Here is a 15016-nt window from a genome sequence, read left to right as displayed (position 1 = left end):
GGCGCTGCGGGTGTTTGTATAATAACATAAGTTGGTATCAACACACGATCTGGTGGTCTAGTGGTTAAGGCTACGGCCCTTCCTGGTTGTAAACGTAAGTTCGAGTCCGGCATGGCAAAGGTGCTATTTTTCCCAAAGAAATTACTATTTAATTTGCAATTCATCGAAAAGGATTAGGTCAAATAGAGAACAATAGCTTTCGACAAATGACGCGGTGGTCTAGTGGTGAAGACGTTCGTCTCTCAATCCGAGGACAAACGTTTCAACTCCTGGCAATGAAACAAAATTAGCCTGAAAAATTTCGGTGTGATCTGGAATGTTTAAAACAGTCAAAAGACTTCTCGGCCTTTCCGAAAGACTGTAAATTGAAAAAAATTTGGAATAAAAAAACACAAAAAAATTATTGCGTTCAAAGTACCTGAAAATTGAAAGGAACGCACAAGTAAAAAAAATTTTAAAAACACATGTCTTCTAAAAAGCCTGAAAATGAAGAAAGTCAGACGGAAAAAAAATTAACAATTTCCTGCTTTTAAAAAACTCATGTTTACTTACCTTAATTTTTTTTCACGAAAATTTGACAGGGTGATTTTCTCGAGACTGAAAAAAATCACATTTTTTCACTTTTTTTAAATTCTCTTAGATTATTTTTTAAAGAAAAAGTATTTTGTCTTGGGCTACCTGTGTCAAGCCAGACACAGTAGCCCAAGACAGACACAGGTAGCCCAAGACAAAATACTTTTTCTTTAAAAAAAATCTAAGAGAATTTCAAAAAAGTGAAAAAAATTAAATTTTTTCAGTCTCGAGAAAATCACCCTGTCAAATTTTCGTGAAAAAAAATGGTAAGTAAACATGGGTTTTTTAAAAGCGGGAAATTTTTAATTTTTTTTTTCAGTTTTTTTCGGACTTTCTTAATTTTCAGTATTTTTTAGAAGACCCATGTTTTTAAAACTTTTTTACCTGTGTTTTTTTCTTCAATTTTCAGGTACTTTTGAACGCGAGAATTTTTTTCAGTTTTATAATTTCAAATTTTTTTCAATTTACAGTCCTTTCGCAAAGGCCGAGGAGTCTTTCGACTGTTTTAAAGCTTCCAAATCACGCCGAAATTTCTCAAACTAATTTTTTTTGCATTGCCTGGGGTTGAAATGTTTGTCCTCGGATTGAGAGACCACCGTCTTAACCACTAGACCACCACATCATTTGTCGAAAGCCATTGTTCTTTATTTGACTTTATCCTTTCCGAAGAATTTTAAATTAAGAAGTAACTTCGTTGGGAAAAATAGCACCTTTGCCATGCAAGATTCGAACCTACGCTTACAACCTGGCAGGGCCGTTGCCTTAACCACTAGGCCACCATGGTGCTCATGCGTCGATACCAACCTTATATCATTATAGAAAAACCTGCAGCGTCCTGTTTAAGCTTGCAAGAAGTTCACAGGTTGCAAGAAGTTCACAGGTTGCAAATGGCAAAATTTTTAAATCTATTTATCTATCTCATCTAATTTTCTTTTTTATTGCGTCATGATGAAAACATTTTACGAGACCATGTTTTAAGGCTACCAAACTTTACACGTCATAATGAAAAAACATTCTTCCCAGGATTCGAACCACCGACTTAAAAGTTGCGAGACTATTCTCGACCGTCACCACTAGACTAATTGGTCTTGGGATAATGGCTAATATATTTTTTTTTTGATTGATTGACACCTTTATTTAAACAGGGTAGTCCAATCAGTGGTAGAAACTACTGCTATCAACTGGAGCCCTGCTATTTAAAAGAATAAAAAAATACAATCTTTACAAGCTATATGGGAATACAATCCTTACATGCAATATAACAATTAGGTATTAAGACAATGTACAATATATATACTAGAGAGTAAAACTATTTACACTTATTATTATATACAACACAACCATTGTGATAAAAGGATTTCTTTGCCTGTTCAGTCCGTACCCGAGGCAAGTGCAGTTTATGACTCTGCCTAGTCACTCTACTGTGTACCGAGCTGTTAAAGGTAAAATATTTTTCAAAAAATTGTGGACAACAGCCCTGGATACATTTATTAACTAATCTAAAAATGTTGACTAAATCTTTTTTCAAGGTAATAACGAAAAATATTCGTCCCAGGACTCGAAACATCGCCGTAAAACCGTGATGCGAGAGAAGACAAAAACCCACAGCGCTGTGCCAACTCTAATTCTTTAAAAATCCCGGGTAAGTTCCCGAAAATCTCGAGGTTTCCTAAAAAATTACGATATCCCTGTTCATAGTTTCCAGTCTTTCGCAATGTTTAATCTGGCCTCTCGTATTATATGAAAGCTTGTGCGTGAATGTTGAAGAAGGAAAATGAGACAAGAAATCAAATTCTACAGCTAAAGAAAACTTCAAAACAGGTATATACGATTTGGCTAAAACTAGATTTCTGATACATGTCTTTTGATGAAGTTTACCGAAATATTGACTATTATATATTAAATAATTCCATTTGGAAAATAAAACAGATTCCGAAGATAGACGTCTTGTGTTCTTGATATTATCAAGAACACAAGATGTTTATCCTCGGAAGTCTGTTTTATTTTGTATTTTCTCAAACGCTCTTCAGTAGCAAAACTTTGGACGACATCTGATATCTGCTGTAGAAATCCGGCAAAGCGAGATAATTTGTCACGATCCATATTTACAAAACTCCACGAACTGAGTACAAATTACTTTCAAAACGAAATAGTGGTGAATTTGCGGGAAACAGCGGCGGGAGTGCAGTGTTAATTCTTTATGAAAGGATTACCAAATGGCTTTTCGTGCAGCCCGGATTGCGTGGTCCATGCACGAGGGATGTCAAGCAACATCCCGAGTGCATGGATGACGCTATCCTGACGAAAAAAGCATTTGGTAAATGTTTTATAAAATCGACACATTGAAGCAACGATTTTTTGAGAATCTCACGAAAAACCGCGAGTGCTTTTAAATTCCTCATTGACCAATCAAATTGACCAATCAAATTGCGTGTTGCACTGTAGTTAGTATATTATTAAATTTACTTCACCCTTTTCTCGAAGGTCATAATAAAAAACAGTTATTCTTGGATTCGAACCATTGACTTACCACTTGGCAAAGTTCAACGCAATACAAACCTTTTTTCTTAGTCGCGATTAGGAACGGTTTCTACATGCATGTCTTTGATCCTTCGATCTTTCATTGATAGTCCGTGATTTTAGCACAGGGCTAACTGGACTAACTCGACTAACTCGAAGGTCATAATGAAAAAAATTGATGGTTAGATTCGAAGCTTCGCTTGCCAGTTTAGAGATCGCAGTCTTCACCGCTAGACCACGAGATCTTGTGCTGAACGGCAATTCTTGTTTATTCTACTTTAACCTTTTTTCGAAGTTCTTGATGAAAATACTTTCGCGCTGATTTGAACCATGGACTTACATCTTAGGAGACCCTTGTCTTCACCACTATATCGCGATATCTTAATTGTGCTTAACGGTGATTCTTGTTCATTCTACTTAATTCTTTTCTTAAGGATCATGATGAAAAATATTTTGCCTGGATTTGACCCGTCGACCTCCCGCTTAGAAGCCCAGTCTTCAGAACTAAGCCACGAGATCTTGTGCTTAAAGATGATTCCTATTTATTTTGCTTATTTTTTTCTTAAAGGTCATGAAGAAAAACATTTTCTGCACTGGAACTATCGACTTGAAACTTGGGAGACACTATCTTTCCCACTAGACCACGAGACATTGTGGTGAAAAATCATGGTTATTTAATTAAACTTATCCTTTTCTCGAAGGTCATAATGAAAAACGGCATGCTTGGATTCCAACCATCAATTTAATGCTTGGGAAACCATTGCAGTCAACACGAGACCGCAAGATCCCTTGCTGAGCGTTCATTCTAATTTATGTTACTTAATTTTTGTCTTACGGTTCGTGATGGAGCATTTAAAGTAGGAAAGAGAAATTTTATGCAAAAAACATAAAAGTTACCGTCCAGTTTCTTCGTTATTTTATTCAATGAAAGCTATAAAATTATATAGTTCGAATTACAAAAATAGCACCGGACTTTACGACACGGACCTTGAACCGTTTGGAGCTACATAGTGGAAAATTAGTTTTACATGGTTATAAATCTGTATGATATATGTTACATTTTTTTGTCAACAGTGGTGCATGCCCACATAAAACGACCAGTTTATTCTTGTTTATATATCACAAGAATACCATGTTCTCCTTTGAGAAAATGCTTATCTCCAATTATCGACTCGGAATCTTTGAGGAACTTAAAAAGCTTTTTAGGATCAGATTTGACTTCATCGGCGACATTCGAGAAGCACGCTAGGCAGTCGAACAAATATTTACCCGTTTGAGAAGCTGGATCAAAACATTCGGTGATGTCGAGGCTATACTCGGGTGAGAACCGCTGAAAGTCCCAACCACGTTTTTTCACAACTTCTTCTACTTCTTGAATGGTCAGGTAATCGTTGCCTTCTTTTTCTTCACGTTTGCTTTCTCTGTCCTTTCCGAAGGTTTCTCGTATTTTGAACCAGAAATCTTGATTGTTCCATAGTGTCACTAGTATGGCACCGTTCTTTGCTAAAACGTTGTTGTAGCAATGTACTAGAACGTCCTCATTGGTGGAAGAGAAATGGCACAAGCTATCAATGAACAGAATCAGATTCGCCTTAGAAGAGGAGTTCTCGTTCTTAAACACAGTTTCCATGTAGTTCTCGTATGTTTGCACATAGAAATCGAAACTGACTTTCTCGAGGCTTCCGTTGCAAGCGTGAACAGATTCCTTGAACCTCTCTATTTGACTGGCTTCCGGATCAACTGCGTGGTAAAGGATTTTTTCTTCTTCAGAAACCTTTGAAGAGACTGCTGCAAGTACTGCTCGGTCTTTTGCCCCGCTTCCACATCCAAAGCTCAATACTGCATATTTCCCACCAGTCGTTCTCCTTTCCTAAAAAACATACACAACCAATGTTCAATTGCATTTAGTTGGTATCACTTAGTGATACATTAGACACTTTTGAAAAGTCTGCATTATGACATAGACAGACAACGCAGGCTTCTTACTGGCCAATGCACCCAGTCTCATTCCCCGAGCAGAAATCCTGGCTTCCGCGGTTTGTAACGGTTTTTTTGTATTTCAAAATTGAAACGGCGTGAACGACCAATCAGAATCATTTCTGATTTCGATTATCGCCAGAGGAATCGCAGGCTCGGGGAACAAGATTGCAATGCACCCAGTTGGCCAATCAGGAATATGCTTCGTCCGTAAACCGTTTTCGTGACGTCACAAGCGCACAGCCCACACTTTTTATTAAGGTCTATACTTTACTTCGTCCTAACTATGGGCCCCTAAATGATGCGTGAAGCTAATTTGACACTTCAGATGATTTTTCAGATCAAGGGAAAATATCAGTGGACGAGTCAACCATAAAATACATTAGTAGACTATAATTATATGTACGTCCAGATTGGACTGAAATAGTACCACTCTTTACGTAAATAATCGAGAACTGAGTTTGTCGTGAACATCACTGTTTATTTCCTTCATAATAACCGAACACGAGAGCTTTTTGCTGAGTTAAAGACCTCGCGAGGCTGTTGGGTCAGCAAGTTACTCTCGTGTGTGGATAGTTTTCGTGAGGAATTCGCCTCGAGAGGCAGGTTTCTCACGTGAGGTCGTCAGCTATGATGAGAGCGAGTTTACGATTCACGACGCGGCCAGCTCCACGAAGCGCTTGCAAAACAAAGTACTCCTTCGCGAAACAATAGCCAATAGGTATACATAATTTGTAGTCCCACGACAGCGTCATCATTCTTTAAAGAAGCCATTTTCACGGCCTCTCGATGACATGAAGCAGCGGCAACGTGATAGCTGTTTTGCATCTTTTATGAAACTGCAATATCAGCTAACCATCGGAGGTTCTTAGCACAATTGTAGCATTTGTATGATTATTTCAAAGTCCTAGCAGCATAATTAATTCCCCATAGCTTATTCTAAGCAAAATACTCGATTAGCAACGTCCAGCTGACCGCGTCGTAGATCGTCGCGTCGTACGGAATACTCCTCCACAATGTTTCACCACAATAAAATGTGGCAGAAAGTATGCATAAAGTAATGTGTAAAAACGTAGGATTAATATCTTTTCCACTTCTATATACACGTTTCATGAAATATTATATTCATATGCATATTTTCAAATTTATGCATCATATTTTCAATTTATGCATGCATACAGCCAGGGTTTGCGTGACAGAATATTCAAATTATGCACTTATATCATTCCAGAGCGATTCTTTACGATTCAATTTTTTGGTTATATTCAGTTATTATTACGTTTCGTATACAACCTGCATTATGGAACAATCAATTTGGGTTTCACTGTCCCAATGTGTATGTTATGGTGAATGTAACATTGTAACAAAATACGTTATATCATATCAATCTCACTATGCGACTGTCTAAGAATTTAATAGTGTTAAAGCAAATTACTTTAAATTTGGCGTACATTGCATTTAAAATGTCCATGCCGAGATGGCCAACTGCTTGCTTGACGAAATGTTTGACCATACTCGAGAAATTCAATATGTCGAGGTTTTACTTTACAAATTTTTACAAGACGTACTGGTGATTTGTAATATAATTTGATATATACTCACCGACTTTAAATACACTTGAACATTCTTTGTGAACCATTCAATTAAGCTTTGCTCTTCGGTCGATTTTTCATTGTAAACGCGCTCCATTTCGATCCATCCATCGTCTTCTTGCTCATGCTCGCTGCAATCGTCATGACAGTGCCCATCATGTTCGCTCGCCATCTTGCGTGCATGTAATGGCGTATTAAACGTGCTTGGCAATTGTTTTCCGAATTAATAATTTATTTTAGTCGTAATGTATAATTTTTATTTCCTGTTTTACGTAAGGCTCAACAACTCACCAGAGTGACCAGACTCAAAAGACAGTTTCAAATTATGCCCGAAAGACGACTTAAACCAAAATTATTGTAAATATATATATATAATGGACTTTATTGAACTTTTGAGTTTATAGGTACAAACGTTCAGCTTGATAACTGGCGATCATTGACGAAATAAAACGGTACCAAACGTGAAAATAAGCATTAAATCAGTAACCGTAAATAACAAACTGAATGAGTTTTGGTCATTTGGTCAGAATAGACAAGATAGCTATCTTCAGACAGAAGCGGATCCAGACTGATGCGACTATTCACAATGCTCGAAACAAAGCACGAAGAAGAAATAACACAGATTATCATGCATAATGCATTTAAATGAACCGCATAAGCCCCAAGGGGGAGTGGTGGCTATAAATAAGGTGGATCTCACTGCATCTCCCACTTCAAATTCGATCGAGCGCCCAGGAAGATAGCGGCGGCGTATCACTGAAAATTCGTGGTGATCCCAGAATATCGGATGCACTCGTACCACATATGCACCTGAGCGCTCGATCAATGCTCCCATACTCAAAACAAAAGGAGTGCAAGTGAGAGCATTGGAAATAGAATACTATATATACATAGTATATATACCATATTTCTATACTGTATTCCGGTATATTCGACGATGGTCGAGTATACCATATTCCAGAATATTCAACCATGGTCGAGTATACCTTATTTCAGTAACGTGAAAATAAGCACTGATTTTCCTTTGAAGTTTTTGTCTGTATACATGCATGTCTTATTTGACTCTCAAGATGTCTTGACTATTTGAAATTGTTTTTTCAACTAGCCTTGCTTAGTTGAATCATCGACACTTTTTTACTTATAAATGGAAGAGGGTGATTCTCAGATTAGCTGGAACAATTAATGTACGTTAAATCATTGTCGATCACCAGGAACAACAACATATTGCCCTCTGGATAAATTCGAATACCAAGCTACAGTGGAACAAAGGGTGCCACTGCAACTGTACACTATAGATATCTCTCTTCGGGATTTCTTCTTTGTAAACTATCTCAGACTGCTTTCGGCTTAACGAAAATAACGAAGCCTCGGTTCTAACTGCATGTTTCTATCCCAATGTGCATTCCGGGGGGCCAGAGCGAGGGTCGATAAGATGGCGATACACCTCTTTTACAGTATAGATGCGATTTCTGGCGTTCCGCGTAACCCATTTGCTGTATTTTAAGATAGAAAAAACAAGTCTCTATTGCTCATTTATCTGCCTTTTCCAAGCGCAGCATTTAGGGTATACGCGGTATATCCGATTTATTACAACGAAGATAGTCGTCAGATAGTTTTGTTTCTTGTGAGGTGTACAGGCCCACACACACTGGACACGATTCGCTAAGGCGACGCGTATTTTTCATTTTCAGAAGCAAATAAATTCATTTCTGAAAGAAAATTTTAAGAGATATAGGTATACCAGCGCAGTCAAAATCTATTATATCATTCAGTAACTACCAAGAGTATCACAACATTTGTCAATAACATTTTGGCCAAAATTGACGATTTTTAAAGATTTTCAACAAATTTGTAAACATGCTAAAATGTTTGTATATATATTTCTGCTGTTTTTTGCACGTACGTATACGCACGGAAAAGTTTAAAATCATACTAAATGATACTTATGAAATTAACGATTGAATAGATGCATAGGGTTGGATTCTGTTGATGATTTGGTGTGTTTTTTCTGGCATAAAAATAAGCAACATCAACTTGTCTGTCTGTATGAAAAAATAATAAAACTAACTTTGTTACATAGTGTTAAAGTTCTAGATTACTGCATGAAAAGATTACGTATTACTTATTAAAGATTACTGCATGAAAAAGTAACAATTAAGCTAACTTTATTAAAGAGTAATAAAGTTCTACTTTAACAGCTCTGATACATTTCGTAATGAATGAACTAAAACACGGATAATGGTAAATTGACAGGAGTTGTCCTCTTAACAATTCGTAAAGCATTTGATGCTGTATGGATCAAAAAATATTATTACATAAAATGAAAACACATTTTAGTCTTACAAACGTTGAATTGGACTGGTTTGAGTCATACCTGATGAATAGGGGGCAAAGGCCTATAACCGGACCTATAGCGGAACTATGGTCTACCCTTGGGCCACTGCCGGATGCTCTTACTTTATATAAATAATTTGCCCGATAGCCTTTGTAAGACAATCTCTTTCTTTATGATAACTGCCGATGATACACAGATATTTGCTTAAGGGAAAACCTATTCCCGCGGTAAGTTCTTTTGAATGCCTTGGGGTAATCCTTGATGAAAGATGAGCTGCATGGGATCAACATGCATGTACAGTAAAATATGCTGAAAAAAGCAGGATCTTAAATGCAACTATGAAACGTATTAAGCCATATCGGTTCCCAATGATACACTTTACAAATGGTTTATAATGTCTTGATTTGACCATATATTGATTATTGTTCCCCTCTATATAGCTATGCGGAAATTGCTGTGCTTTCTATAAAGATAGATTTAAAAAGTAGCAAAATCGCGCAGCTAGGATATGAATTGCCGGCGTAACTCGCGCCTGATGTTCTAACCTATGGGATTAAGTCTGCCATTTATTTGAGGGTGTGTTTTGTGTTGGTGTTAGTAGCTATTCAGAATTATCACTGAAATAGCTAATTGATAATCGGACACTGCAGAGAAACAAGCGTTAACAACGAACAGAATGTTTGATATCACAAACCGAAATTTTTTTACCTTCTCGATTTTCGTATAGCTAAATCATCATGTACACATAAATATACACTAAATTTTCGATTCTATCAATCTTCTACTTCGTTCTGGGCTTATATACGTGTGCACGCGTATCATCACACCAGTAAGGCGTGAGTCCCACCAATCAAAACGAGTATGTCTAATGGCTCTTATACAATTTGAGATGATATGTGGAAACTGATTGTTCACCCTAAAATTAGGGCACTTTAACGAAGTATATATATTACATGTACTGGGAATATTTATATGTATATTATTAAACTAGGAATTTTTATACTTTAAAGATATCCAATGATGATCAAATAGACGAAGTGCTTTTTCCAAGAGTGTTAGTTTTTAGTTCAAGAAGCTGCCCTCCATTTTGGTACGCGCCTGGTTTCCTCTTCGGCTGCAATATTTTATCGTCCTTCACGACCATCAACCACGCAAAACAAGACAGAATGAAGGCATCGATTGTGCAAATGATGGCCAACCAGTACACCCACATTATTTTGCATTGACCAAGTTTGTACGAGTCCGCCTCAGATCCATTTTCACTGCAAATATCGCGGAACTCTTTCGCGTCGAATCCACGGGGATAAATGAAGCACGCGAGAAGGAAGAATATTCCTGAAACATGATGCAAATTTAATTAAAGACGTTTATATGGATGGTGTTTGTAAGGAAACTGGGCCTAGGGGCTTGCCCAAACCCAGGGGCGTGGTGTGCGGGTGGGAGGGGGGGAAACAGGCTCGTTCCCAGGCGCCTTAAATAAAATATATATAGGAATACTGCAGGCTTTTACATAGATCAGAGGCTAAGCCGAGCGAGCGCGCAAGAATTGTGGAGAAGACGCCGCAAGGTGGTAGGGTAAACGCGCCGTCGGTCAGTAATAAGGACCTTAAGATACACCAAATCTACGACGCGGATGTGACATGAAATCAGCCTGTATATTAGGAACCCATGCATGCAGTTTTCATTAGTTTAACATACAACTCTAACCTTGTTTACCAAAAGGAGTCCATAATTTTTATTCCCAGCCTGTTGTGAAACTGCGGTAGCAAGTAAATAAAGACAGTAGCTATTATTTAGTTTATTACGCATATTTGGTGTTATCTTAAGGTCCCCAAGGTCCCTTCTTCACTCATCGCAAAATCTACTCCCAAGCTCGCAAGCTTGTTTGCATCTTAGTAAAACACACTGTCAAGCATTGTGTTTGGCCGAAATTACCCGCAGCGAGCCAGATTTTGCGATGAACGAATGAGAGCCTTAATATAAAAGGTTTTCTCAACATGCTTAGCTGCTTGCATGCAATGATTTGGCAAGTCATCTCACTCGCTTGTTGATGAATCGTTAAAGTGATAAAAACAGATTCTCAAAGTTTTGCATGTAATTCCTAATCAATAAGTATGTACACTTCTAAACTCATGACATTTGAAGCATTTCAGCCACAAATTCCTATCGCATTACATTTCGTAAAAACAGTCAGTTCTCATTGCTTTAAAATGCTTTCTTTAGACGCAAAGTGTTCGTCGGTAGAACTTGGAGGTTGCAACGCCCAGTTAGGATAGTCACACTTAGTAGTGACACTACGGCCACACCCGGTACGTTTCAGGCTAATTTTTTATCTGTTTTCGTCAATCTGTAAGAAACGTTCGATTTTCATTTTATGCTTTATTTTTGGGACAAGAAACCTATACAGAGATGGATTTTTTGAAACTCGCTTTTTGCGGAAAAAATTCTGATATTGAGTTTGCGCACTTAAGAAGCTGACATAAAAATCCATTTACGGGTTGAAACAACTTATAATACCTCTTGAAATAGTCTTTATTTCGCATTCAAATTTATATCAGAGCTACATTTCTCATAACTAAATATCGGTCACAAAATTTCGACTAGCCTTCATAAAAAATAACAAAGATATAATCGTTAAATACTGCAGAATAGATTTGGACATCACAACCAATTTCGACAACACTTCTGAGTTCTGATTGCTTAAAATATGAGCGCAAGTTCTATTACTATACGCAAAAATAACCACTTTCGGAGTGGTAATTTTCAAAATGAAATTTTCAAAATTTTAACTATTGCTTACATAGGAATTCGAAACCAATTAATAACACAACGAAAGAAAACAGAAATATTAAGATACATGCAGTATATATTCGAACTCTACAAGAAGACCCCCAAACAATTGTTACAATGCGAAAAAATACTGTGCCATTATTTCACATCAAGAAAAACAGCAAGAGTGCATGGCTGAAATCTAAAACAACAGAGGGAATTTATAGCTAATATATATATAGAGCAATGTATGGTATAGGTTCTAAGACTAAGAATCTTTTACAATAAGCTAGATTATTAGCCTAGTAGATATCTTTCAGATGATAATCCAAGCTTATAAGAGGGCCGAATCAACTCAGTTATATATCAAAGTTGTGTACGTTCCAGTATAACGCCGAATGAGGTATAACAAGTGTCTAAAAATGAAATAGACAAAAAACATTTCTCGACGCTCTGCACTTATTCTAAGGGCGTTCGTCAGGAGGGTTAGTATAAGTAACGAATACTCATTGACGAAGATCTTTAACCTTTGGTAGAAACGTCGAGATGTGTTTTTGACGTGTTTTTGACATGCTCCCTGCTACACACAATTTCGCTAATTGCTACCTGTATGCTATCTATTAGCTCGTATATATAGATATAGCGAGTAGCGTTATAGCAATCATGCAATCAGGATGTTGTAGGCCTATTTATAGTTATATTCGATTAAGTTTGCACAGATTTACTATAGAACTAAGTTTTTGGGTTGCGTTCACACGGTCACATCTTCGTTTGCCGGTGTCAGGCAACGATTATTAGCAAATATACTTTTAAATTTGATAAATTTGGTATATTTATTCAGGTCTTGCATGCATGGACATTAAAATCTTCCGGCACTGTGTATAAAACACAATTGACCCGTTCTGATGAAAAAATGCCATTATATGCCCGTTAAAAAGCCTTAAATATGATGATGACAATGAAGAATTGCAATTTCCGTGGTCGTGGAGTAGCTTAATGTAAACAGTCATGCATTATTTAGCGTACGATAAAATTATATCTGACGTCCATGCATGACAATGCTATGCTCACGAATGGCCATGCCATGGTCATGGGAAAACAACTTATTTGAATATTTTTGTTTTACATGCACTTCGCAACGAAACAGTGATTAATGATCTTTTCCAATTTAGGTGATGGTAAAATTAAGTATAGCACATAAACCCGGATTACACTGTTATTCGATGAATATTAAAATTTCGGGCATTATGCACGTTATATATATAACACATTCGATTCCTGGCTGTATATTTATCAATTTAATCTGATACCCAGTTTTAGTCGAGTCGAGTGTGACGGTTTTGAGGCTGTTTTAAAGTCCACGATGGCACTGAATAAGATTTAAACAAATATAGTTCTTCGCTATCGGGGTCATCGTCTCTATGCTTACGTTATGAGAAAGTATATATACGCAGTGTTGGATGCAATTGAAGAGGAAAATACGCAATACTATTATACTATATTGTAGTAGACGAACATTTCTATATTGTTGCAATGTGTCGTAACACAATCTTTGCAACACTTGGGGGGGAAATATGTCATGACGATAAAGATATTCAGCTAGGAGATGAAGATCGTGTCGGACTGCTCGCTAAACATAGACAATGACCGGTGGCACAAATTAATAAGTAGACATTTTAATTCAGACAACGGTCGAGTATGAAAGACAAATGCATAAATACAGACGAGTTTGTGAACACAACTATATATAACTCTATATGTAACTCTCAAAAATGGGTATGAATTGAATGAAAACTAGAGTATATGAATCGTGCTGAAAAGGAAGAGCGACGTATAGCGACGTATGTTTTCGCTATAAGCTTGTGTAAATATTAGTGCTTAGGCTAGCCTTGCATGGTCTTGAAAGTAATTTCTTTAAAAGAATAAAAACTATTTCATTGTGCCACTGGATAGCTATAGCTGATAGCATGAACTGGCGTTTCAACCACAAAATACCGTGAAGGAAAACTACTCTGAATAGAAATTCATTGGCTACGCTCGGTCACACATTATCTTCCTTTAAATAAACAATAAGAGTTGTGCAAACGCAAATATAGCAACGTTCAAATGTAATGCATGCTAGAAAAATGATTATGGTTTGTGTGATGGTATTATGTTCATGCGTTCACTAAATGTTACTTGGACAAATACGAGTTGCACAGCTTGGAAGTTTCAATTCGTAATCATAGCTTCGGGTCTTACCTGCGACTAGTAGAAGTGCACTGCAAAGGCGAAACCCAAAGTAAGCACGTTCCATAAACCGTAACCAGAATACAGTCCACACGACGACGGCAATGAAACAAGCGATGACGGCGAGCAGAACCAGAAGCGACGCTGCTCTCCAAGCCGACGAAGGAATATCATCGAAGCCCGAAAAACTTCCTTCGCAGTTTCCGGTACGCGTCCACGAACAAGTTCTATACAAACCAAAACTTGCCTTCGCACCGCCGCGACTTCGACCGATCCACTGCGGTTGTACCAAGGACACGACCATCATTATAGCAAGGCATAGCGTCAGAATGAGCCAGGCGATGCACAGTACGCTGAGCAAACGAGATTTATGCCACGGCTTCTTGCTAATCGAATCTGAAACGGGCACGGAATTGTCACGAGTTACCCCGTCGAAGCCGAGTAGAATATTGCTCCGTGCTCTCATGCCCGACATGTTCGATTCGTCGAAGAACACCTCTGTACACTATATATATATATATACGAGTTGCAAATTTTTTCCAGCTTTTTAACAAGTGCTAACAAACTACGAACACTGTTCACGCCATCGTGAAAGTCCCACACTGACTAAGCATTCGATAACAGCTCCTATGGAGATCACATGCAAATTTTTGAAAACAAATTAATCTTTTTTATCGTGACAGCCGTCGCTAGGGACGTCAAACAGTTCCTTTGTTGGAGATTCTATGGAGATTTGTATAAGCCCCTAGTTTTTTCCCACCAATTAAGCGTGAACCCTCTTTGTATATATTTAGCAATTTGGCTTCAGCAACTGGGGAGGTGGAAAATATTTTGGAGCGACGATAATCGCCGGAACTAAATATTATGTTTGGTTAGCATTTTCCTCAAAATTTTCTTTAAATTGCAAAATGATTAGTGACAAACGCCACAGGTGTCACGTGAAAATCCGATGATCACGCTCCCACTGATTCGAAACAGCCGCGATGACAAATTCTTTAGCAAATTGCAGCCGTGCATGGCT

General features: G+C 37.5%; 2 protein-coding genes across 2 annotated transcripts; both read right to left on the bottom strand.

Annotated features, from left to right (window-relative positions):
* Positions 1-3998: 3998 nt before the first annotated feature.
* On the bottom strand, positions 3999-6848 carry LOC114528324. Its single transcript, XM_028549954.1, has 2 exons — positions 6673-6848; positions 3999-4963 (listed from the first exon to the last, which is right to left on the bottom strand). The coding sequence occupies exons 1-2, from the start codon at positions 6832-6834 to the stop codon at positions 4196-4198; spliced, it is 930 nt and encodes a 309-aa protein (XP_028405755.1). The 5' UTR covers positions 6835-6848; the 3' UTR covers positions 3999-4195.
* Positions 6849-8806: 1958 nt separating this feature from the next.
* On the bottom strand, positions 8807-14596 carry LOC114525671 (LHFPL tetraspan subfamily member 3 protein-like). The gene is made up of 2 exons (XM_028547079.1): positions 14008-14596; positions 8807-10332 (listed from the first exon to the last, which is right to left on the bottom strand). Exons 1-2 carry the CDS (start codon positions 14468-14470, stop codon positions 10022-10024), a joined length of 774 nt encoding a protein of 257 aa, XP_028402880.1. The 5' UTR covers positions 14471-14596; the 3' UTR covers positions 8807-10021.
* Between the last annotated feature and the right edge of the window lie 420 nt (positions 14597-15016).

The sequence above is a fragment of the Dendronephthya gigantea genome, unplaced genomic scaffold, assembly GCF_004324835.1.
Source record: "Dendronephthya gigantea isolate DGI-Jeju-01 unplaced genomic scaffold, DenGig_1.0 000001F, whole genome shotgun sequence".
NCBI classification, from domain to species: Eukaryota; Metazoa; Cnidaria; class Anthozoa; order Malacalcyonacea; family Nephtheidae; genus Dendronephthya; species Dendronephthya gigantea.
Note: the sequence above shows the minus strand (reverse complement) of the source record. Positions and strands in the feature narration are given on the sequence as shown.